Source organism: Sceloporus undulatus, chromosome 6 (genome assembly GCF_019175285.1).
Source record: "Sceloporus undulatus isolate JIND9_A2432 ecotype Alabama chromosome 6, SceUnd_v1.1, whole genome shotgun sequence".
Taxonomy (NCBI): domain Eukaryota; kingdom Metazoa; phylum Chordata; class Lepidosauria; order Squamata; family Phrynosomatidae; genus Sceloporus; species Sceloporus undulatus.
Window position 1 is genome coordinate 110,353,480 of NC_056527.1, and position 24,543 is coordinate 110,378,022.

The 24,543-nt window shown below is 41.8% G+C and overlaps 3 protein-coding genes across 4 annotated transcripts; all 3 read left to right on the plus strand.

The window, feature by feature from the left end:
* The first annotated feature begins 915 nt into the window (after nucleotides 1-915).
* Nucleotides 916-11,052, plus strand: LOC121934968 (zinc-binding protein A33-like). Its single transcript, XM_042475940.1, has 6 exons — nucleotides 916-1,350; nucleotides 4,419-4,514; nucleotides 5,759-5,995; nucleotides 7,909-7,931; nucleotides 9,085-9,209; nucleotides 10,502-11,052. Exons 1-6 carry the CDS (start codon nucleotides 916-918, stop codon nucleotides 11,050-11,052), a joined length of 1,467 nt encoding a protein of 488 aa, XP_042331874.1.
* Nucleotides 11,053-14,789: 3,737 nt separating this feature from the next.
* LOC121935566 (olfactory receptor 5V1-like) lies at nucleotides 14,790-16,723 on the plus strand. Of its 2 annotated transcripts, XM_042477216.1 has the most exons (2): nucleotides 14,790-14,801; nucleotides 15,715-16,723. In XM_042477216.1, exons 1-2 carry the CDS (start codon nucleotides 14,790-14,792, stop codon nucleotides 16,624-16,626), a joined length of 924 nt encoding a protein of 307 aa, XP_042333150.1. In that variant the 3' UTR covers nucleotides 16,627-16,723. The 2 variants fall into 2 exon arrangements, with proteins under 2 accessions (XP_042333150.1, XP_042333151.1); XM_042477217.1 differs by lacking the exon at nucleotides 14,790-14,801 and having other exon boundaries at nucleotides 15,709-16,723.
* Nucleotides 16,724-23,283: 6,560 nt separating this feature from the next.
* On the plus strand, nucleotides 23,284-24,216 carry LOC121933807 (olfactory receptor 5V1-like). The gene has a single exon (XM_042473800.1). The coding sequence runs from the start codon at nucleotides 23,290-23,292 to the stop codon at nucleotides 24,214-24,216; it is 927 nt and encodes a 308-aa protein (XP_042329734.1). The 5' UTR covers nucleotides 23,284-23,289.
* Nucleotides 24,217-24,543: the final 327 nt, after the last annotated feature.

The following is a 24,543-nucleotide window of genomic DNA, read 5'->3' on the forward strand; positions in this document are numbered from 1 at the left end:
TTTTGACCACGCTCTGATGTTCCTTGGTTATGTGTGACTCAGTTTTCATCTGTGACATGTTGGAGGGTATGCAAATCTGTTTTTCAAAACCCATTCCCCCTATTTTTCTACTGTTTGCATTTTGAGCAGTCTGTTTAGCTCCTGGAGAACCACAGTTACCCACCCCTGATTTAGAAATTCTGGGCAGCTGGGATGTGTCAGGGATTACTTCTGCATTCCTGGATAGGCCTGGATGAGGCATGGGGCGTCCCTAAGGGAGGATGGGTGGGGTTTCAAAAAAGAAAAGGGAGATTTCAGAGAGACAATGAATCAGAGGCAGAGAGGTCTCAGGTAATGCCATTCTGGTTGGATACCCCTTTAAAAACATCTGTTGTTTGAAGAATTCTCCTGAAACCGTGTTGAGACTTGTATCACCTGAGAAGGACCAGTCAGAAGAAAGCAAAGGCAAGAAGCTTGGACTGAAAGAGAGAAGAAGAAACACAAAGAAAACACTGCAGGAAAGAGTGAGTGAGGAATCCTACAAAAGAGGAGTATTTTATTCAAACAGTGTATGTATTTCAAAAGATAAACCTGTGAACAGGCAAAGCAAAACAAAGGAGCAAAGAAAGTCAAAGCTAAGGTAGAAGAAAGAGGCAGGGCAGTAGGACAAGGGAAATATTTCAAGACACCTTTTGATTTATTTTTCTAGAGAGACAAATACGGACAATTAAAAGATACATAGAAAAAGGAGAGATAAAAATTGGAAAGATTAGATAGTGAAGAAGAAGAGGTGGTAGAGGTTTTTGAATACATTAAGAGTAAATAATTGCAAAATAGGAAGAGAAGAGAAATACAGTTAGGTAACATTCAAATCTGGAGAGAAGCCTCAAAGCTGTTTGTGACCCTTGCCTGGCTGTGCCCTGCCGTGTCACCTCCATGGCGGTCCCAACAGGAGTGGAGCATTTTGCAGAAGACCTGCGTTGTTCTATTTGCCTGGAGCTCTTTCTGGATCCTGTTATGCTAGAATGCGGCCACAATTACTGCCAAGCTTGCATCTCACGTTTCTGGGCAGTGATACCTGTCAATGGTGGGGAGGACGTGCCACATCCCACCTGCCCAGAGTGCCGGCATGAGATCCCAGGGGGCAAATTCACGGCCAACCGGGTACTGGGACAGCTGGCGCGGAAGGCTATGGACTCCCTCTCAGCTCATGCCAGTGATGAGGATGCCGAAATTGAGCAGAACATTGATGAAGAGCTGCAGGGGGACAGACTCTTTTGCACTGATGATGGCTGCCTGACATGGTCAATGCAACTGGATCACTGGGGCCATCAGTGTCTCCCTCTGGAGGAGGCTGTGGAGCACTATAAGGTAAGTAAGAGTTGATGTGATGCTCCGAATTGGGTGTCCGATGAAACAGAACTCAGGGTGAGTAAGTGGCATCACTATACTATTAGATCTTGGAGTCAACCCGTTAAATTGATGGATGATCGATTCAGAACAAGACAAAAGGAATGTTGTAGGGAATGTCTCACAAATGTATGGCATTCACTACTCCATAATGTGAAGGCCACATGCCTTTGAAAACTATTAAAAGTGGGATTGGATGACTTCACAGAGGATAAAACTAACCAGGATTAGAAAAAGCCTCAGCCCAAGAAGTAGCAGTGGGTAGTGTAGCATAAGGAGGCTCAATGAACCCTTACTGGACTTCATTCCAAACTTTAAAGGAGTTATCCATGGTGCTGAACCTGCATGTGGGCTAGAGCTCTACATCTTGGACTAATGCCTTTAAAGTTTAAAATAAAACCCAAAGCAGATTCATTGCACGCTCTGATATGGAAGTCACTGGATGCTGCTGAGCTCAAGATGTGCCTTAGGTGAAGGGTAAGATGGCATTCCCTCTTCAAACCATGTCTAGAAGCTGATTGGGCTGCCAGTTGACTTGTACCCATTGAATGTCAGCAATGGAATATAATGTCTTTCATGAAATTAGGGGTAGCAGCCTAGAGTAAGGGACTCATGACGGCATGTGTGTTATACTGCTCTCTCCTCCACCAGAAAGGAAGAGGTGGGGAATTATGTAGGGGCCACCAGGGATCTGAGTACCCAGCTTGTTGGGGGCAATTGGCTTACATATTGCAAACCACTTAGCAATAGCAAGTATAATTCTATACTGTGTAGTAATGCACTTAACACTCCCTAAGCAGAGAGTGCTGACTTCACGATGACGTGGGATAAAAATGTAAATGCTAATGCTTGCTATTGCTGCTGCTGTTCCCTTCATCTGTTGCCACAGGAATGTGTCTTGCTCTGCCAACTGGTGATCCTGGTCCAGGATACCTCCACTGTCAGAGGTAGCATGAGATGTGGAACTGCAGAAAGTCTTCTTCCAAAACCAGGAATCATATTGTCTTTGTATCCACCTGTGGGCATCCACAAAGTATTGGGTGGCCAGTGTAGGAAACCAGATACTGGGCTAGTGTGTGATCTTGGTGTGATCCGAGAAGGCTGCTCTTACTTTCTTATGGGGGGAAACTGTCTTTGGTTAGTGCTGTTTGGAGTAGCTTAATGCGCCACCAGAGGGTGCCATGCCACTGTGTAATACACACTTGTTATGGATGAGAGGGACCCATTTGAGTCAATACAATCAGCACCCTGTTGCCCTGAAAGCTCAAAGTGAATTATGCCACTCTTTTGTTCAGTGTGAGCTGCTGGGCCACATATCATTGGGACAGTGAATCTGCTCTGGGTTTTAGTGTGAACCTCTGTCAGCCACTGAAAACATTCTTGTGCCATCAGGGATGGGATGGGTTTGTAATGATGTGCTGTGTTATGTTATGGTTTGTATTGTCTTTTAATGAAGTTTAATGTTTAAACTTTATAAATGGTTTAATTGCTTTTAAAATAACGTTTATATCGATACTTTTATAGAAGGTTTTGCATAGTTTTAAATCTGCACTGTTCTAAAATAAGCCATAAACCTCCTTGGGTCCCATTATTGAGAGAAAGGCCAGAAACAAACAAACAAACAAACAAACAAACAAACAAATAATTTTATTGTTCAGAATAATATTGTAGCACACTCCTATTTGGACTATATCACTACAGACTATATAGGGGTAATTATATGTTTCAGTGGTCCTCTGTTCAAAAAACAAATGGAAAGTCTATTTTAAATTCTGTCATGCTGGAAAGAGATCTAGCCTTTTGTCCTTTATGAACTAGCTTCATACATGAAGGAAGTAGTTTTCTTTTAAAGAGTGGACACCATAGAGAGGTCCTGAAGCAACAAATCTCCCTTGTTCAGTCCAAAGTGGTGCAGTCCTAGCTGAGCTGGACCACACAGCTAATCCAAATGTGTGTGGCTTCTTACTTTTGTAGACTTCGAAAGGCGAGGCTGCTCACACATGTCTGACTATTATTCCTGCGTTAGCAGAAGTGCCAATTGCATTAGTCAGGGGATCGCTTTTATAACCCTAGACAAGGGATCCTTGCTGGGTGTGGACTTAGTGTCACACCCTCTGTCATCTCAAATATCTCGGTTTCACTGTCACCTCTTCTGGCCTCTGTGCCCTGGGATGGCTGCATATTACTCCTCAGAAAAGGGAGAAAACAGTAAATACAGTCAGCCCTCCATATCCACAGATTCTTTATCCATGGATTCAAACATCCATGGCTTGAAAATATTTTTTTTAAAAATATAAATTCCAAAAAACAAACCTTGATTTTGTCATTTTATATAAGGGACACTATTTCACTACATCATTATATTGAATGGGACTTGAGCATTCAAGGATTCTGCAACCAAACCCCTGTGGATACCAAGGTCCCAATGTAGAAAGAAGAAGAAAAGGGGAGGGGGGAGGGGAAACAGTGTTATTTAGGATGTAATCATGATCTTGGCATATGCATTAATACAAGCTGACCACAAGTCCAAAAATACATTTCTTGAAATTAATATCTGCAAAATTTGTATTCTTGTGGCAAAGGGATGGTGAATTCATTCTGGGTTCTAGTCCCAACTTTAAAAGGGTTATCCAAGATGCTGGATTCCATCCTCCAAGTAGGTTCAGCTGTATTGTATCCTCCAAGTAGATTTGGAGAGTTCTTGCAAAGTTCAGACAAAAATTCAGAGCAGATTCACTTTCCCACTGGGATGGGAGACATCAACTATCACTGATAGGAATCCAGTGGTTTGTGGAAAATTTAGATGTCAAGTCCAGCTGAAAAGCTGCCTCTATTCTATTGGCTGATGATGTATGTATGTAAGTAAGTGGGGTCTGATTTTCTAAAACTGCTCTCAGTTCCAAACTTCCTCTTATCTCCATCCTCCACAAGACCTTTTATTGTTTTGGATGTTGGATGTCTCTAAATGCTCTATAACTGCAAATGAAAAATACTTATTTTTAACTTTCAGTGTCTCTCTTTCTGTCCAGGAGATTTTAACAGCTTCTCAAGCATCACTGGAATCCAGAGCCCAGGCAGCAAAACTTTTGCAAGAGCAGAGTGCCCAGAGAGTTCCAGAAATCACAGTGAGTTTCTTTTCAATGTTTGTTCTCCTTGCTTGGAACCACACCACTTACATTTTGAAAGAAAGCAACACAATGGATACCTGTGGCATTTGGGGATATGGTGCATGGCTTCTAGCTTCATACAAAATTGCCTCTTACTTGCAATAGCTGGTCTGCAAAATACAGTTCATTGCAAAGTGTCAGCTTTCTCCAGCTGTTTGGATTGGCTCTCACACCTTGTGCATGCCATGTAGTGCATAGAAGGTGCACTTGTTACTGCTAAAATTGTGCACAAATACTGTGAGGGGAAATGTATTCATCTTTGGCCTCAGGACAGTGGTCCTTGAACAAAAAAACTGCAAAGGAAGAATGGAAAGAGAAACAGCTGGATTGGAATATATCCACAAACATAAATATATCAACTGTTTGCTGGCCCTTTACACATGTTATAACATTGGTTAAATATCCCGGCCTCACAAAGACACTCTTAACCAGTTTATTATATCTCCTTTCTAGTTCCCAGTCTGCACACACCACATTCCAAAATTTGTTGTTGCTGTTGTTGTGTGCTTTCACATCATTTCAAACTTATGGTGACCCTAAGGCGATGGATGCTGTCATGGGGTTTTCTTGGCAAGTCTCTTCAGAGGGGATTTGCCACTGCCATCCTCTGAGGCTGAGAGAGTGTGACTTGCCCAAGGTCACCCAGTGAGCTTACATGGCTGAGCCAGGATTCAACCTTGGTCTCTAGAGTCATAGTCCACTCAAATCACTACACCATGTTCCCCTCCCCCCCCGCCACATTCATATTCACCCACTGTGGGCTTAAACAACATTTTTTTCTCTTGACTTTGTCCCTCAACAACCATAGTTAAAGCTGAACCTGTTACCTCATCACAGGTTTTGCATTTCTATGGCTGTTCATATTATCCCTCCTAGGTACCAGTTCAATGGTACCAGTTCAATCCATGCATCTGAGAAAGTACACATGGTCTATGAACCTTGTGTTACAACTTTTTTCACACTGTTAGTCTCCAAGATCGTTTTGCATACATAAATAAATGTCTGTATATCAGGAGAAAAATGCATGGGAAATATACATCTTTTCATATGAACTTTTAAAAAATAAGTTTGCCAACAGAAAGAACTTTATGATAGAAAGAACTGACTCCTACTCTTGCTTTTAAGGATACTGAGGCTCCCAAATCAGGGATGGTACACATTCACATATCCTTCTTGACTCTTGGTTGTCTTTTCTTTCATAGGCCCAACGACTCCGACTGGAACGGCACCTCTCAGCCCAGTTCACTGAGCTTCACCAATGGCTTCAGGAAAAGGAGGCGGCTATGAAAAGAGCAATTCAGCATGCGGAAGAGCTCCTTCTGAGCCAACTGGAGAGGAACCAGCGCAATGGGCAAGAGCAAATTGGCATGGCTGAGGAACAAATGGCAAAAATCCAAGCTCGGCTTGAGGAGCAGCAAGATCCTGAAATTTTCCTGAAGGTTAGTGCATCTGTCAGCAAATGTATGGAAGCTTGTGCTGGATCTCTAGGATCTTGTGAAACAGGGCTGGTTCTATCGTTGGGCTGGGTGGGGCAGCTGCCTCAGGTGAAAAATGCTGAAAAACAGGGAAAAGAGTAAATTATTTGTTCTGCATGTCAGGCTGCTGCCACATTGCAGAATTAATGCAGTTTGACACTGCTTTGACTGTTGTAGCTCCATCCTATGGAATCCTGTGGTTTGTACAGTGGACCCTTGTTATATGCTGGGGTTTGGTTCCAAGATCCCCTGTGTATAACAAAATCTGTGGCTGCTCAAGTCCCATTAAATATAATGGCATAGGAAAATGGTGTCCCTTATAAAAAATGGAAAATCAAGGTTTGATGTTTGAAATTTATACTTTTTTTAAAAAAATTTCAAACCGTGGATGCTTGAATCCGTGTATAAAAAAATCCGTGTATAAGAAGGGCCGACTAATTTGTTGTGGCATTAGAGTTCTCTAACAGAGAAGGCTAAATATCTAATGGAATGACAAATACTGGAATTTCCTAGCATTGCACCATGGCAGTTAAAGCAGTGTCAAACTGTATTAATTCTGCAGTGCAGATGCAGCCATAGTGAGCCCCTCCAGACAAGAAAAACGAATCTTTGAAGGTCCCAGGTTTTGTACCTGCACACACCAATTCTCATTTGGCTATCCTGACTACACTTTCTTCATTCTGAAATATTTCCAGCATTATCAAAGACTTTTCATTCCTGCTTCTCAGGTCATTTTGAATTAACCCAGTATTTTCCAAAATGAAATGTATCTCATCTTGGTAGATGGTTTGTTTTATTCTGGAACTAGCAAAAATAGCAGCTGTCAGTAAAACACATCTATTGTTTCCACTAAAAGAAAATAGTTCTAATGCTTTAACTAGTTACATATTGCTAAAATACTTTAGCATTTTGGCTACAACTCCAGGATAGTAATAATGAAGACTCAATAGAAATTTCTGGAATGTTGCCTGAGTCACGTAATCAGAGGGAGGAGGAAGAGGAAGAATACAAGGAGGGAAACCCAGGATATTTTAAGAAAGAATTTAGATGCAAACCAGGGAATATGAAGGTAAAATCAAAACAAAATAAAAAGAACTGGAAAGTCTTCATACTTCCAGAGACTTCCCCCTTTTCTGGATAAGTAAAGAGCTACACTTTCCTGTATTTACAAAATGTAGGCTGACTGCAGAATTTGCAATGTCTTGGGACTACTCAGGACTACTAAAGTAATTTTCAACAGCCAGTTTGATTGGCTTTTGTACATAAGGTAGAAAAACATCTTGTACATGTAGATCTTATTCCTCACTTTAGGCAGAAAAATAACTTGGGCCAGATATGCAGTGATTTTTCAGAAAGATGGCATGCAGCATCTTCATAAAATCTGTCCCAGGACATTGCAAATTCTGCAATCAGCATACATTTTGTAAATCTGGACTAGACAGACTTTAGAATTGTATGACCAAACCCTAAGAGGCACCAGCTTGAAGTCTCTTGCAAAACAGACACATCTAGAATAAAAGAATTCTTAATTCAGAAATTGGATCTGGATTGCTCCATATGTTTTGGACTACCTCTTCTTCCTACATGATTAGTGGTCAGGACTCCTCAAATTTGGAATCCAAAATATCTGGAGGTCACCAGGCTGGGGCAAGATGGGATTAAATATTGAAACTCTGTGCAGCACAGATGAAATTTTCTCCTGGTTACTGCAAGCTTTCTGCATTTCAGTAGCATAATGTAGGTGAGGACAAAGGTGAGTAGGATGGAGAAATTTTTATTGTTCTTCTGTTAAATACAGAGAATCAGAAGTCCTTGATGATCTGATAGTATCCTTACAATATCTGCCCCTGCCTAATTCCTGCTATCTCTTTCCACAGGACATAAAAGTCTTCACAGAGAAGTAAGTAGACCTTTGAAATATTAAAACTCTTTTTTTTCAATCCTGTTTTCCCCATTATGTGTTTACTTGGAAAAACATTTAAAGCTGGGACCACTTTTCATTTTGGTTGAAGAGCCATTTCATGAAATCAAGAAGCATTATAGGGATCTAGGAAGATTGGAAACTCTCTGAAACTATGAACTAAGAGAGACAGGTATGGGAGTTGGACTTAAAAAATAAAATAAAATCAGAACACAATGATGCATAGGATGAAACATGCAGAACCTTCCTCAACCCAAGGTTTAACATCTCTCAGTCCCTACCAGATTTCTCCCTTTCTCTTCTTTTTGCCTGAGATTGGAAGATTGCTAGAAAGCAACCTCAGCAAGGTGAAAATGTTCAAGTGTTATCAAATGTGCATACCCTCCAACTGATCTAGCAGGGACAGTCACAGTTAACCCTCCGTTGTCCCACTTTCGTAGCTGCTTTTAAATATCCTAGTTTCTCTCTACTCCCAAAGAAGGAGTAACAGAATAACATATAGGCAGAAACTGATAACCAGCTAATTTTATCTTCATTGCCCCCTAGTTGGTCTCAAGTTATGTGTGCAAGCATGGCTGCGCTTTCTGTGGAGAAAGGTTAGCAATGGGGATAAACTACATAGGGAAGGTTCTATGATGCTTACCCTCACAACCTTTCCTTAATGTTAAAACTCAACCTTTTAAACAGTAGTTCCCAAACTTTTGTCCTCAAGGTGTTTTGAAATTCAACTCCCAGAAGCCCCAGCCACCTTGACCAACAGCCATGAATTCTGGGAGCTGAGGTCCAAAACACCTGGAGGACCAAAGTTTGGGAACCACTGTAATATTTTCAGTCTACTTGCTCTATCCATATATTATTAACCACAAACGTCTCTCGAGCAGGAGTGAGGAACTTGTGGACCCCCAGATCTTGTTTAACTACAGGTCCCATCATACCTCATCATTTGCCAGTCTGGCTGAAGCTGATAGGAGTTGTACTCTAGAAACATCCAGAAGTGGGAGCAAGGACCCTAGCTCTGTTTTTGAGCTGGAGGGAATGACTCTCCCAGATGTGGCCACCAGATGGAGATAAAGAACATCCTTATAAAACTCTTGCTTGCCATGATGATTCTATGATTTATTTATTTCTGCAGGTATTGTTTCAGTGAGAAAAATTGGCCTACCTTCCCTGTGGTTTCCTGTGGTTTCAACTTGGGTCAGTTCAAGGGCCCAGTTCAGTACATGGTGTGGAGAGATATGCTGCCGGCTCTGAGACCCTGTAAGTATATCAGAGGAATGGTTGAAATTAATTGACATTATTAGAAGAGATATGAACACAGAGAACAGCTGGAATTCAGCATGGAACTTGCATGTTCATAAGTGGACATATGTGTATGGAAAATACAACTGAGTAGTTTTGCAGTGCATTCACCTAGGGGCTGCTGTGATGTTCCAATGTACAGGTGTCCGTTGTGCAATGGTAGCCAGTTGAGTGATTGATGGCCCATGCCCCATGTACAATGGATGCTGATATGTGTCTAGATACTGACTAGAAAATGCTGGAGTGCAACAGGAATGCTCAGTGTGCTTTAGAAATGCCCGATGCACATCATAGGTGCCCAGTGTGCATCACAAGTGTTTAGCGAGCATGAGATATGTCCAATGTGAATGAAAAAATACACATTGGAAGTGCCTGATACCAGGGGCAGCAATAAAGGGGTGGGGGAAGGTCAGGCCACACCAGGTAAAACCAACCTGAAGGGCAACAAGCCAGCCCCAGGCACAGAAGAAGAGGTGCAGAGGCAAAGGAGTGAGGTGAGGCTGTATTGGGTTGGCGAAAGTGGTGACAATGCAAGAGGAGGCCAAGGGAGTGGGGGGATCTTCTCCTCTCATGGAAGAATAAGGAAAGCACCCCCCTCTCTTGCATCATCATCACCACTGTCATTGATCCAGCAAAGGAGGTGACGTGAGGTGTGCCTATGTTTGACAACATCAAGGGAGACAAAATTGACTGTCTCTTATCAGAAGGCTCATCTGGGAGAAGGGCGTAGGGTTTGAGTCTGACATATCACATCCACTAGTGACTACAGGCAACTCAGAAGAAACAGCCATCCATCAGAAAGCTGCCAAGTCCCATCAGACACCAACCCATACCTCTCATTGCTAGAATCTCTTGTAAAGAACCTGGGGAATGGTAGTATGTGTGTTTTTGTGCAGAATGACTTGTCTCAGCACAGTACCACAGCACCAAGAGTGGCTCTGACGCCAATGAGGCATTGAATCTACTCTGAGCTTTAGCACAAACTTAATATTTAATGGAGATTTATTTCAGGGCTAGAGCTCAGTGCCTTGGGTAACTTCTTTAAAGTTCACCCTGAAAACACAGAGCAGATCCATAGTCAGTCGATATCAGAGCCACTCACTTCCCCTGTTGGGGATGGGATGAATTAAATTTTAAAATTTATTTGGAGTAGGGTTGCTTATTTGGTGTAGATGTATTGGGGTGGGGTGAGAGGATACTGACAAAGTTGGCATATATCCAATGGCCTTGTCTTGCTCTTACCTCAACAGCTCCTTCCCTTATAACCTTGGATCCTACTACCAACCACCCCAACCTTGTGCTTTCCAAAGATCTTGATACTGTACGTCTGGAGGACAACCCTGAGGAGGAGGTCCCTGATGGGCCAGAGAGATTCAGCAAGTCTGTGTGTGTTCTGGGTGCCCAGGGGTTCACTTCAGGGCGCCATTACTGGGAAGTAGAAGTGGGAGATAAAACCAGCTGGGACATTGGAGTGGCCAAGGAGTCAGTCAACAGGAAGGAAGCCAAAGTGACGGTCAAGCCCAGCAATGGATTCTGGGCCATCTGGTTGCGGAATGGCAGTGAGTACAAGGCCCTAGATTCTCCATCCAAGCAGCTATCTCCCAAGGTCAAGCCCCGGAAAGTGGGAGTCTACTTGGATTATGAAGGGGGACAGGTCTCCTTCTATGATGCTGACACCATGGACCACATCTTTACTTTCTTAGACATTTTCACAGAATGTCTCTATCCTATGTTCAGCCCAGGCGTCAACAAAGATGGACTCAATGGTGAACCCTTGCGTCTACTGCCTCCTCGGGTGTAGCAGAAGCTTTGCATAACCCAACCTTGAGTTTATTTCATTGGGAACAGTCTAGGTTTGTGGCACATTTTTGGAGTAAAGTGGCTCTAGAAGTCCCTTTCTTAGAGAGGCTTAACTGAGTCCTTCCTTGTCATTCCATCAATAAGCGAATACTTTAGTCCAACTGGCTTTTCTGAACTGATTGTTTATTGGATTGGACTTTTAATAACGTGCTGTACTGTTTTAAGTCTTTCCTTTTTAACAGATACCTTACAAACTATTTTTAATTCTACAGATATCATAATTGTATATTAACAATATAACTTTTGTATTTTTTTAAACCCAGTTTTGTTTTTATCTCTGTCTGTTTCTATTTTATAAACTTCTTTGGATCAAGGCAGTTGGTTATACATAAATAAAGAAAAAAATTGCAGCCGAAGAAGAGGAAGAAGAAGGATGAGGATCTGATGGCACCTGGGTGGGAGGCCATTTTGCAAGAAAGACAAGAGTAGACAATATATTAACAACTTGTATTTGGCAGAAACAACCTGCATCTTTTTTTTGGAGTTTGGGTTATATGGTGATATGGCCTTGGGACCAGGACTTAAGATCAGTATCAGCTGCTATTTGCCTATGTGGTCTTCCCAACATATCACTATGTAAATAAAATAGTTTGGGCCTCTACATTTTGCTAGAGCCTCTCTCTAAATATGGATTAGTCATTGTTGTTAACTGCTGTCAAGTTGACTTTGATTTAAGGTGACCCAATGAGTGGGAGACCTCCAAGTCACTTTGTCTTCAACAGTCCTGCTCAGGTCTTGCAGACTCAAGGCAGCTGTGGCTTTTTTGACTGACTCCATCCATCTGTGATGTAGTCTTCCTCGTTTCCTACCTTCTATTTTACCAAGTATTATTGTCTTTTTCTAGTGACTCATATCTTCTCATTACTCACTTACACTCTTGTATTTAGTATCCCAGTATTTAGTATTCCATGGAGCATTCAGTCCTTTAAGGCCCAGCTACAGTCTGACTTGGTACAGTACAGAAATATGGGCCTAAATCCAATGGAAAGAATAGATACATTGAATCAATTCCATGTAAATGGGATTTACCGAAATGTTGACTTACCATTGAGCTGTTGATTCAATTAGCCTATTCTAGTTGGGACTTGCAGTTGGATTTAGGTCAAGGTGACCACTAGGGTTGGGCCATGGGCATTGAATTTCTTATGCATGGAATTCACATTGATTTTTTAAAAATCATTGAAATACATTAAAAATCACTCAAATTTTTTTATACATGGATCTTGTGGAAGTTCTAGCACTGGATTTGAATGGCAATATTACTGTGAATATTTCTTCTTAGGGCCTTAGAGATGGAAGTTTATTATCAGAGGAATTGGAGATGGCGCCACTATCTTCATTATACTTAACAATGCCCTTAGAGACTTGTTTGCAAAGTCTTGGATGAATTTTTCTCTTCTTTCATATCAGTGACTTCTGGGATGTAGTCCAATTGGGACAGTTGGAGGGAATGCTGTAGTGCACTTTCCTCCAATACCTTTTTGTTGCATCTCAGAATCTGCTGCTAAAGATGGCTGCCTCATCCTGTCTAATAGTAGGACCAACTCTGAAAGAGACAAGGACAGTGAACTTTGGCTTCTGAGAATGCTGTTTTGGCTATCTTCCAATACCATTATTTTTCTTGAACTGCACATAACCTAAAAATTGGTTTCTGAATGGCTTCCTTCTTTTTTAAAGGCTTCTCCTGGATCTAAAACACTGTTTCCCCAAACCATGGCAATGCTTCCCATTCCCTTAGGGAATTTTGCACATCCTCGAACTGTCCTGATTTGATAGGAACAGTCTTGATCAATCCTCTGTACCAACTTTTAAGCTGTTTTTAAAATGTCCCAGTTCCTCTTTCCTCCTCCCACTTCCCCCCTTTTGCTCTGACTTAGTTCAATTGCTGCAATTGCATCGGTCTAGGAAACTTAAACATACCAGGTTGTGGACAGGCATCATTACACCATTCCTGCAAATCACCATAGTGTTGCTTTTGTCCCAGCCTTTGTCTTCTGCATGCCAGCCTCCCAGCCCTATGCTTTTCTCAGCATGCCATCTGATCTGTATTTATTTTGATTTATTTTTTATTTTTAGCACAGTTGCACAATCATGGAAATTCATTAAGTTTAAAAAAGACAAGAAATTTTTTTTTGCCTGCTTGGGGAAAGTGAGAGGGAGCGGGGAGAGGAGGAGAATCATGCCCACTTGCACCGTGTGATTGTTGCATGTTGGAACTGTTTCGAGATGAACTTATCACATGTGCATGAACATGGAAAAACAGTGTGATTGGGAGGCATTAACAGGTTTTGCCCATCCAACAGTGGATGGACTATAAACAAACACACAGGCACCGCACTGAATGATAAGATACGGCCACAGATGCTACTATCCTGCTGAAATTCAACTTTTCAAGCCTTGTGGGACAAAGTCCTGAGTTTAGAGTGCAAAAGGAGCTTGCACACAATTAACTCAGCAAAGGGGACAGGAGAAGAGGGCACAGAATCTTGCCCTTCCTTGTAGACTCCAGCAAAAGCAAACTGTCTGAGCTTGTGTGTTCTTCCTCATTAATAACTTTTGCCACCTTTACCATACAAGTTGCTTGGCCACACATGCCCTGGCTTTCATCTGTGAAAGGTTGGCGGGCATCATTTTGGGCAAAAAGCAAATGGGAAAAAAAATAATCAAGTGTGGTGTGATAGCAGCTGGGGTCTCCAAGAATGTAGCCCCCAGCAATTCCTGACAATTGTCCATCCTGCTATATAGGCTTTTGTGGGTCTATTTGAGTCGATTTGAGATAATGAAAAATTGTCCTGGGCACAACCGCAGAATGGCTGCTGAGAGAAGAGGACAGTCGTAAAGATGGTGGCTGTACTATGGTTTCTCTCTTGATGGCTGTTTCTTCTCCCTTGGGAGGACTCGTTTGCCTGCTTATGGAACCACATCTGATTGTGGTAGGGAATTACCAATTACTTTTTGCCACCACATTTGTCATGGTGTTCTCAGTCATTGCTCAGGAGGCTACTATTCCCCCGTGCTCCTGATACTCAGACTTATAGCAGAGGAGCAGGCAGCCTGAAGAAAAGGAAAACAGCTCCTTGATTTCATGAAAAGAATATTGCTTTGTTTCTGTTTGTGGAAATGGATACATTACCTGTGAGTGTTGACGGGTAGTAGCTTTATGCGATCCAGGGTTGGAGCAATGGGAGAAGGACAAAATGAAGGCATTGACTCCTAGGAAGTATTCTGGACCTCCAAATGAAATTTTAGTCTCCAAAGAAAAGGGACAGGCAAAGTGACCAAGGGAATTTATGGTTTGATTTATGCCAAAGAGAGGCCAACAGTTCTCTCTTTCAGTGTCTTCACAAAAGTGTACAACATGTATGTACCTCTGTTTCGGAGACAAGGACAAACAGTAGACCCTGAAAATCCAAAGAAAAGGGGCAGATCCTTTACACAAACATGGAAAGTGTGAGGAGATATGTTACCAATTGGATTGTGGATCAGGGTAAAGGGAACTCTTGAACCCAAGAAAGATGTCTATTTTATGCTGGAAACCAGGGATACCCAATTACACTGTTTGGCAACAGATTCAGGAGAGACAAAAAGAGTAATGCATATTATTTTACAGTTTGGAAAATGCAGGTTGAGCCTCCCGTATCTGAAATGTTTGGGACCAGAATTGTTTTGGTTTTTGGAATGGCTGTATTTGTATATACAGTATGTACAGAATGAGTTATCTTGGAGATGGAACCTAAAACAAAATTCTTTTATGTAGCTCTTAAAGAGAGATTAGAAAGCTTGGTAGAAGGCAGGTGTATCAACAGCTGTTCACCACGTCAGCCAAACTGTCCCACTGGAGCTAGTGTGCTGGGGACAAAGGAAATGGAAAAGGTTATTGTTTTAATGTGTTATATGTTCAAAATTTCTTGACGTCTTTGGATGGCTATAACCAGAAACAAGGTACTTAGGCAGCAGGACTCTTGTGTTCTGTGTCTCTTAAAAGCACAGTGCAACAGCCACTATACAATTATCTTGACTGACAACCCTTACAGTAACTGGTAGGGAATCTTTATTTTCTGGAATGCCATGATTTAACAAAGAGTAGACAAAAATGTGTCTGTTGTGGGGAGGAGAAAGATGCAATCAGTGGGGAGAGATAATTTTAAAATATAGCGAATCCTCTGAAGTGAGGCTTTGTGAGATTTCTGAGGTCAGAAATCTTGGCATGCACATGCACTATTGATATGTAACACATGTCCCAGCCCTGATATAACATGTCTCAGTGATTTAAGATCATAAACTTCATTTAATCGATCAGATAAGAAATTAAATTTTGAGCTTTCTACTACTGGATATAAAGAGGCTCTTAAAAAACCCCAATAAAGAATATAAAGCTAAGAATCAGCTAAAAGTATTTGCCCATGGCTGGTGGTTATTGGAGGTAGATTTCCTCTGAATATGGATGCTCCACTCTTCATGGCTATTGCTAGTTACAGATATCCTCCACGTGTTTATCTGGGGAAGCCTTGCATATTTGTGCCACTTGATGGGCTTCGTGTATCTCTCATACTGTACCATCAAACTTTTTCAGGAAAGCTCCTTTCTAAGCAGAGAAATGCAGAATGGCACTCTAGTGTCAGAATTCATCTTAACAGGACTTTCTGATCTGCCAGCTGTCCGCTTCTCCCTCTTTGCTGCTTTTCTGCTCATCTACCTGGTCACCCTGCTGGGAAATGGCACCATCCTTCTTGCCATAGGAACGGACTCTAACCTGCATAACCCCATGTATTTCTTCCTCAGTAACCTTTCATTGCTAGACATCTTCTGTCCTACAGCAACAGTTCCCAAGATGCTGGAGAACCTCTTGTCAGAGAGCAGCAGCATTTCCTTTGCTGGTTGTGTGCTGCAACTCTACTTCTTGGTAGCCCTGGCAGGAACGGAGGTCTTTCTCTTGGCGGTCATGGCTTACGACCGTTATGTGGCTGTCTGCAACCCCTTGCGATACACAGTGATTATGAACAAGAGGGTCTGCCTTCAGATGGCTGCTGGCACCTGGATCACTGGCTTCCTCAACTCCTTGCTACACACAGTGATGACTTTCACTCTTTCTTACTGTAAGTCCAATAGAGTCAATCAGTACTACTGTGACATTCCACCGGTGTTGGCTTTATCATGCAGTTCCACCTATATGGCTGAGATGGTTGTTCTGATCTTTGGTGGCATTTTTGGTGTGGGAGCTTTTTTGGTGACACTGGTCTCCTATGTTCGTATCATCTCTGCCATTCTTAGGATCCGTTCTGCTGAGGGGAAGCGCAAGGCTTTTTCCACCTGTACTTCTCATCTCATAGTGGTGTGCCTCTTTTATGGAACTACCATTTTCACCTATGCCAGGCCTTCTTCCAGTCACCATCCAGACCAGGACCGGCTGGTGAGCATGCTGTACGGTGTGATCACTCCCATGTTGAACCCCTTGATTTATAGCCTTAGAAACAAAGAAGTGAAAGGGGCTTTGAAGCGGCTGATGATTCATTAATGGCATTAGCACTGAAAGGGTAAAAGAGTTATCTATTTATCCTGTACAGAGCTAGGAAAAGTTCCTTTCCCCAAGAATTTCATAGTTTTTTCCAAAATTGTCCTAGTTGAGGGATTCTGACAGTTTTAGTCCAAAAAAGTCTTGTCTGATCTTTGTTATTGTTGTTTGCTTTCAAGTCATTTCTGACTTATGGTGACTATCATGGGGTTTGTCGGCAAGAATTGTTCAGAGGAGGTTTGCCATTGCCTTCCTCTGATGTTGAGAGAGCATGACTTAGCCAAGGTCACTTAGTGGATTTCCATGGCTGAGTAGGAATTGGAACCTGGTTTGTTTATTTAGAGTATTTATACCCCCATCTTCAGCCACTAGGGCTTTCAGAGCAGCTTATAGAGCATGTTGCTAGAGTTCAAGTTCAACTCCTAAACCACTGCACCACACTATGTCTCCCCAATCCTAACCCATGCAACTGAAGAAATAGACTCAAGTCTTTGAAAGCTTAGGCTGACAGCTTCTTTCTTTCAGATAGTTTCAAAGGTGCTACAAGTTCCCTTTGCCTACCAGTCCCACCTTGTTCATTACAAAGCAACCTAACTTCTGAACATTGAATTGTTCTTCATAATGTATTTGAAGCAAACCCACCACAAAATTTACCTTAGAAACAAGTAAATGGACATTTCTGGAAGAAGCTGATGGTTCAGAATGACAAAAAACACTGTAATTCTTCATGCATTGACCTTCTGCTTCTTTTATGTAACATTTGACCCTTATGTCTTTTAACTGTTCTCTGTCACTGTCAAAATTTTTATTGTAAACCCTTTTCTCTGTGATCATGCCTTTTTATGCTTGTCATAAGGCTATGAGTAATATTGATGCTTGCGAGGAAAAATAAAAGTGGAAATGTGAAAATTGCTGTTGTGATTTCTTTTGCACCTGCTTTGTTATACCCCTTGGTTATACCATAAATAAAATGAGATTTTCTTAAATTATAATTTATATACATTGATTAAGATTGCAGAGACTGTGTTTAGGATATAAATATGTTGTACAATCAGCATTCTTCCTCTTTTCCCACATTGTTTTCATCTCCCTCAGAATTTGCAATTGATTTTTATTTTTCTTTGAAAAATTATATGCATTGCCATACTATTAGTATCCCATATTTTGCTCAGGACTGGGACTCAAAGTTGCTTGCAAATTACAGTGAATGCAATCTAATTAAAATCATTCAAACATCAACATTAAAATAGAATTAAACTGTAACCACAACAAAACAATTTAAAACATATACTTTATTTTTTTTATTTACTTAAAAAAGATTTTAAAAAAGTTAAAATAGTACAGTTTAAGAAGATATGGTACCCTCTTACATCTCTTTCCTTTAAAGTCATTTTTAAATAAAATGATACTTCTGCACCTTGGGATTTACCTCTCTTTTCTTGTTTAACGCAGCTGCCTCTGCTGCCCCACAGATCTGATACATTTCTTTAATGTTTCAATGCTCCCCCATGTGCAAAATTTTGAGCATATTAAAAGTATTAACATTAAATTTTGGCCTACTTTGAACTGAAATGCAAAATTCTATAGCATTCAGGAGAGTGGATCTCAACCCTTAGAGGGATATATCTAGGGGTTGTGGGTCCACAGCCTTGAGCTCAATGGAGGAAAGGCAAGGTGTAAATATAACAAATTAAATGACACATATTTGGGGGTAGCTGTATTGACCATGTAGCAAAATGCAATGTTGTGTTTTGCTGCATGGTCAAGTTAGCTATCCCCGAATATGTGTCTTGGATTTGAAGATAATATTGTCCTAATGGACTGGTTTATAATGCTGAGATTTCTACCACCAATAAAGGTAAAAGTCTTCTATTTGGACTACAATGAGCATGTTTTACCTACACAGCACTAACCCCCTCCAACACAGAGACTTCCTGAGAAATTCAATTATTTCTGCCTAAGAAAGGGCAGTTAGTTTCTCACTGGACAGGGACAGCATGGATTGCAAGGGAAGTGACTTTGCTGTTGCTAGTGGAATTGAAATGTTATTACAGTCAGCCCTTTGTATCAGTGAACTAGTCATCTGTGGTTTGAAGCATCCACAGATGGCCCTGGCCCATTGTTGTCAATGGTGGCATGTGCTTGCAGCTATGCCAATGCAGCCAAATGCATATTACTGTCCATAGATAATAATGGGAACTGAGGTCTCACAATTTTGGTATCTCTCTGTTTGGGTATCTGGAATTCAACTCTTCCAACATAGAGGGCCAGTTGTACCTGTCTTTTATTGCCATTTCCCCTTAGTCCCCACATGGCCAAGAAGGAGAATGGTCTCAGCCTTCATTGAGACCTCTCCAGACCATCTTAACTGCCAACAGAAGTAACATCTGAGACAAAATGTAAGCCTGTGTCTCTAACATTATCAATTTATCTTCTCCTGTATGATTTTAAGTATCTTTTACCATTTGAAAACACCAATAGAAATTCAAAAAATTGCAATGATGTATTTTGTGTATTCTGGTTAGCCAATAAAAATATTCATGTTTTGTGGGTTTTGCATTTTGTTGTGTATAACAAATACAAAACTTGGAGTAGTATTATTTTATACCACATGTGGGAGCTCTCATGATGGAATTCTCTGTGACAGAAAGAACCCTACACATACAATTCTTGTGCTGTAAGACAGAATAGTCTGCTTCCTTTCACCTCAACATCTAATTTTCTGTGTGGAGTAAATAGTTTTCCCTGGAGGATTGTTCCATCAAGTGAGCCTATAGCTGACATCTATGGTCTAGATCAGACCCGCACAACTTGGCAGTAGGTAGGGGTCAAAATTAAAATAAGTTAAACTTCTTTGGGCTACAGATAGGTATGGAAGGTGTAGACCTCACTGGGTGACACCCCAGAAGGGGACTGACACCTGGTCAGCCCCCCCACCATTCCCCATGTTCTGGGTGTGTGTACCTTTCGCAGTGTGTGTGCATTTCCTGGTACCATGTGTGCACTGCTCCCTACCCCCACATACCACTCCTTTCCCTGCCCACCATTTCTTTCTCCACATGCCACGTATTCCTCTCCCTTCCCTCCCACATGTACCTCCTGGTTACCCATGTACACACTGCTCCTCCTCTGCGTGCCACTCCTCCACCCACGCGCACCTCTTCTTTCTCCTGCATGTATGCTGCTCCTCCCCTGTGCACAAAACATTGTCCCCAGAAGCCCCTCCCACAGAAGTCCCCACCCTGGAAGTCCCACCTCCCACCCCAGATGACACCTGGTGCAGGAACGCCACTGCAAAGGGTGAGCCTTGCAGGGGGAGAGTTTGTTCCTCTTCCTCCTCCTCCTCCTCCCATCCTCCTCGGGAGAAAGCTGAGCAGTGGAGGAGCCTTGAAGGATGAGTGTTTGCCCATCCATCCTTGGGAGAAAGTCAGGCAGTGGAGAAGCCTTGAGGGGCAAGCGTTTGCTCCTCCCTCCACCCAGCCTTCTTCTCATGAAAATGCCAAGCAGTGGAGGAGCTGGCAGGGATAACTTCCATCTGTCTATCTCCTCCTCCTCCGCCACCCGTCCTCCTCCTCCTCAGGAAAAAGCCAGGTGGCTGGGGAGCCTTGCAGGGCAAGTATTCACCCTTCCTCCTCTTTCTCCTCTGCACAGCACTCTTCTCAAGAGGAGGCCAAATGGTGGAGGAATCTTGAAGTTGTTCCACATCCTTGGCTGCCCAAAATCCTTTGGTGGGTCGCATGCAGTCCCTGGGCCATATGTTGTGCAGGCCTGGTCTAGACAGAAGGTTAACACTTCAGAATATAGTTGTTTTCTTGGATTACACCTCCCATGCTCCTTGGAATTGCAGCTAGTCTGACCAGTCTACCAAAAGGTCCAGAGCGGCTGTATGAACAGTTTCTTACTCCTAGTTAAATGTACAATTGGCCCTCTGTATCCACAGGTTATCTATGGAATCAACCATCCACGGTTTGAAAATATTTTTTTAAAAATCCAAAAAACATACCTTGAGTTTGGCATTTTATATAAGGGACACTGTTTTACTCTGCCATTGTAATGAATGGGACTTGAGCTTTCATGGATATTGGCATCCATGGAGAATCCTGGAACTAAACTTCAGCTGATACCAAGGGCCTACTTTCTTTCAGTGAGTGCACATGGTTCTCCTTCCCCTTCTCCCAAAAACAATCCCGTGAGGTGGCTCAAGTAGTTATTGCTAGTTACATGTATATCCACCCGTTCATCTCAGGAGTGCATGTGACTTTCCTCTTCCTCCTGCTCACACCAGTCCTGTGAGGTTGGTCAAGCAGAGGGAAAATGATGTGCCCAAGGTGACCCAGTGAGCTTCTAGGCACAGCGAGGACTAGAATTTGGATCTCTCAAGTCTCAGTCTAAAACCCTAACTATTGTACCACAGTGTCTCTCTCACTGGGAATTCCAACTGTACCTCATTAAAGTTCAGCCAGGCTTCTGCTACTATCCTCTTTGTGTTTATTCCATCCTCATGTGAGCAGTAGCAGAACTATGGGGAAATCATGGCTTGAATGAAGATGACTCAGAGGACCATACATGAAATACCTGATTATTCTGGGAAATCACACATTGCTGTTCACCTTGATGGTTGATGTGAAAGCTGTTTACTAGTTTTGCTGGAGCTATCTCCTGGGCCAGCCATTCCCTTGTGCTCTCTGTATTCCAACTTAAAAGCTAAGACTGGGCTACTAGAGTAACAAATGACCCCGCCTTGATGTCAACATGCAGGAGAAGAATTCTTCATTATCATTCTTTGAGGAAATGGACATGAGCCAGTCATTAGCAGTGAGTATTGGTAGACATCAGGTTTGTGGGGCCATTTAGCAGGCTGAGTTTTAAGCTGAAATATGATGGCAACACTCACATTTGGGCTGGATGGTGCCTTTCTCATCAGTAAGGGGTGAGCACTTGGACTGTCCTGAGATTAGTCTAAAGGAGCTATTCAAGGTGCAGAATTTATTTTTGGGCTAGCATCTTAGACCAGTTCCGTTAAAGATGGAACAAGCTGCTACTGTTTTAGGAAGTAAGAAGTCTTGAACGATCATGACTCAGTGACATCAGCAGTAGAAACATATAGGACAAGAGGAAATGATATGGTGTTGACTATAATGTAATTTGAGATAATTTTAGTAATAAAAAGAAAAAAATTGAATCAAAAATGAACTTTTGATCATTTGTTTTACTGTCTGTACCCCATCCATCTGAGGAAGTAGGCGCAAGTCTATGAATTATCATGCCACCAACTTTTGTCTTCAGATCCCTTTACATAATGTTTTATTGTAACACTCAAAACAAGCAGAAACTGGTATTCATGCTTATTCTCCCTCCACATGTCGAAGAAAGAAGCAATGCTTTGCTTTTGGCTTATTTAGCTTTGGAAAGAAACAAGTCAAGACCACTAGCTACAGTCAGATTTTGATGTTGTGTTGTTAAACCACACATTTAGACTATTACAATATGTTACATGTGTGGCTGCCCTTTGAAAAGAGCCTGGCGATAGCAGTCAGTTGCAAAGAAACTGACAAGAACATTAATTGATCACTTTGACTATATTACATCAGTGTTTATAATAGTTGTGTAGGCTCTCAGCCTATTAGCAGACCCAATTTAAATCTCTAGTTTTAACCTAATAAAGTCCTTAAAGGTTCTTCTTCCATATGTACCTACTGGAGTTCCAAGTACTAAATTCCTCTAATGCCTTGCTCCATGTACCTTTTCCAGGTGAGGGAGGGAGATGGTTATTTAGGAGAGGACCTTCTTGATGGTAACATAGTGCCTGTTAAATGCCTTCCCCACTGAGGCTCAGCTAGTGCTATTTTTCTGTTATATTTCATACTAGGCAAGTCTATGGGATTAATTCAGACTTTTAAAACAAAACTGTGTTTTAAATATGTGGGTTGGGATTCTATATTGCAGTCTACATTGTGCACCTTTACACCTGGCTATGTAAGAGGAGCACTATGGAACTCTCCTAATGAATTGTGACCATGCATGTCAGGATACCAGCAAGAATGATCAGTGCACATTGGGCTCCATCAATGTGTATTAGCACTTCCTAGCTGGTATTCCAATGCACATCAGTCTGTACCAATGCACATTGGCACTCCCTAACCATCGTACAAATGCACATTGGCAGTGTGTGATGTGCATTGGCATCTATTGCACATTATTCTCAATGTCAAACAATCACCTTTCTGGCTATCCTACATAGTAATGTTATGGCAGTCTCATGCTGAATACGGATGTGGCTATTTCCTGCAGATGCAAGTCCACTTATATGAATGTAAATCCTATACTGAATTCCAGCTGTTATCTGTAGCTCTGTTTTAAATGAAGATTTAATATGAGGCATTGATTGCTCTTTCTGTCCTTCCCAGAAGGGATATTTTATGGTGTATTTTATGCTACATTTTAATTGCCTTTTGCTTTTATTTGTATTTTTAATAATGTGTTCGTTTTACTTTTTACTTTGTTTTTACATGGCTAAGCAGCCATATAAATGAGGTAGGTAAATACAGTGACATGTAAAGATTGATCTAATCTGCTTTTTGTCCATGATTGTGCAGTTTTTGACAGGTTAAATGTCTCTCTTCTGTTCTCAAGCTCCTTCAGGGAAACTCTTCTCTGAGGAGAGAAATGAGGAATGGTACCACAGTGACAGAATTTATCCTAACGGGACTTTCTGATCTGCCAGCTGTCCGCTTCTCCCTCTTTGCTGCTTTTCTGCTCATCTACCTGGTCACCCTGCTGGGAAATGGCACCATCCTTCTTGCCATAGGAACGGACTCTCACCTGCATAAGCCCATGTATTTCTTCCTCAGTAACCTTTCCTTGCTAGACATCTTCTGTCCCACAGCAACAGTGCCCAAGATGCTGGAGAACCTCTTGTCAGAGAGCAGCAGCATTTCCTTTGCTGGTTGTGTGCTGCAACTCTACTTCTTGGTAGCCCTGGCAGGAACGGAGGTCTTTCTCTTGGCGGTCATGGCTTACGACCGTTATGTGGCTGTCTGCAACCCCTTGCGATACACAGTGATTATGAACAAGAGGGTCTGTCTTCAGATGGCTGCTGGCACCTGGATCACAGGCTTCCTCAACTCCTTGCTACACACAGTGATGACTTTCACTCTTTCTTACTGTAAGTCCAATAGAGTCAATCAGTACTACTGTGACATTCCACCGGTGTTGGCTTTATCATGCAGTTCCACCTATATGGCTGAGATGGTTGTTCTGATCTTTGGTGGCATTTTTGGTGTGGGAGCTTTTTTGGTGACACTGGTCTCCTATGTTCACATCATCTCCACTATCTTTAGGATCCATTCTGTTGAAGGAAAACGCAAGGCTTTTTCCACATGCACCTCTCATCTTATAGTGGTGTGTCTCTTCTATGGGACCACCATCTTCACTTACATAAGGCCTTCTTCCAGTCACCATCCAGACCAGGACCGGCTGGTGAGCATGCTGTACGGTGTGATCACTCCCATGTTGAACCCCTTGATTTATAGCCTTAGAAACAAAGAAGTGAAAGAGGCCTTGCAACGGATGATCAGTCATAAGCGTCAGTAACCCTAGAAGAGTTACTGTTGTATTTTATTCTTTTCATGAGTGATGTGTTTCAATACTGTGCTAGTTTAATTCTATGTTAATGGTCAATTTTGTATATTTTAAATTGTATTGTCTTTTTAAAAAGTTGTTTTTTTTAATATTTTTTAAATTTTATTGATAGCAATAAACAATACAATACATATACACATACACACAAATAAAACACCAAACATACCCATTCCCCCCCATACATATATTCACTCTCCCCATATATTAACATCCCACCCCCCCTTAACCACAATCTTACTTCTTCCCTACACTCATTCCTTTGACTTCCTTCCTCCTTAG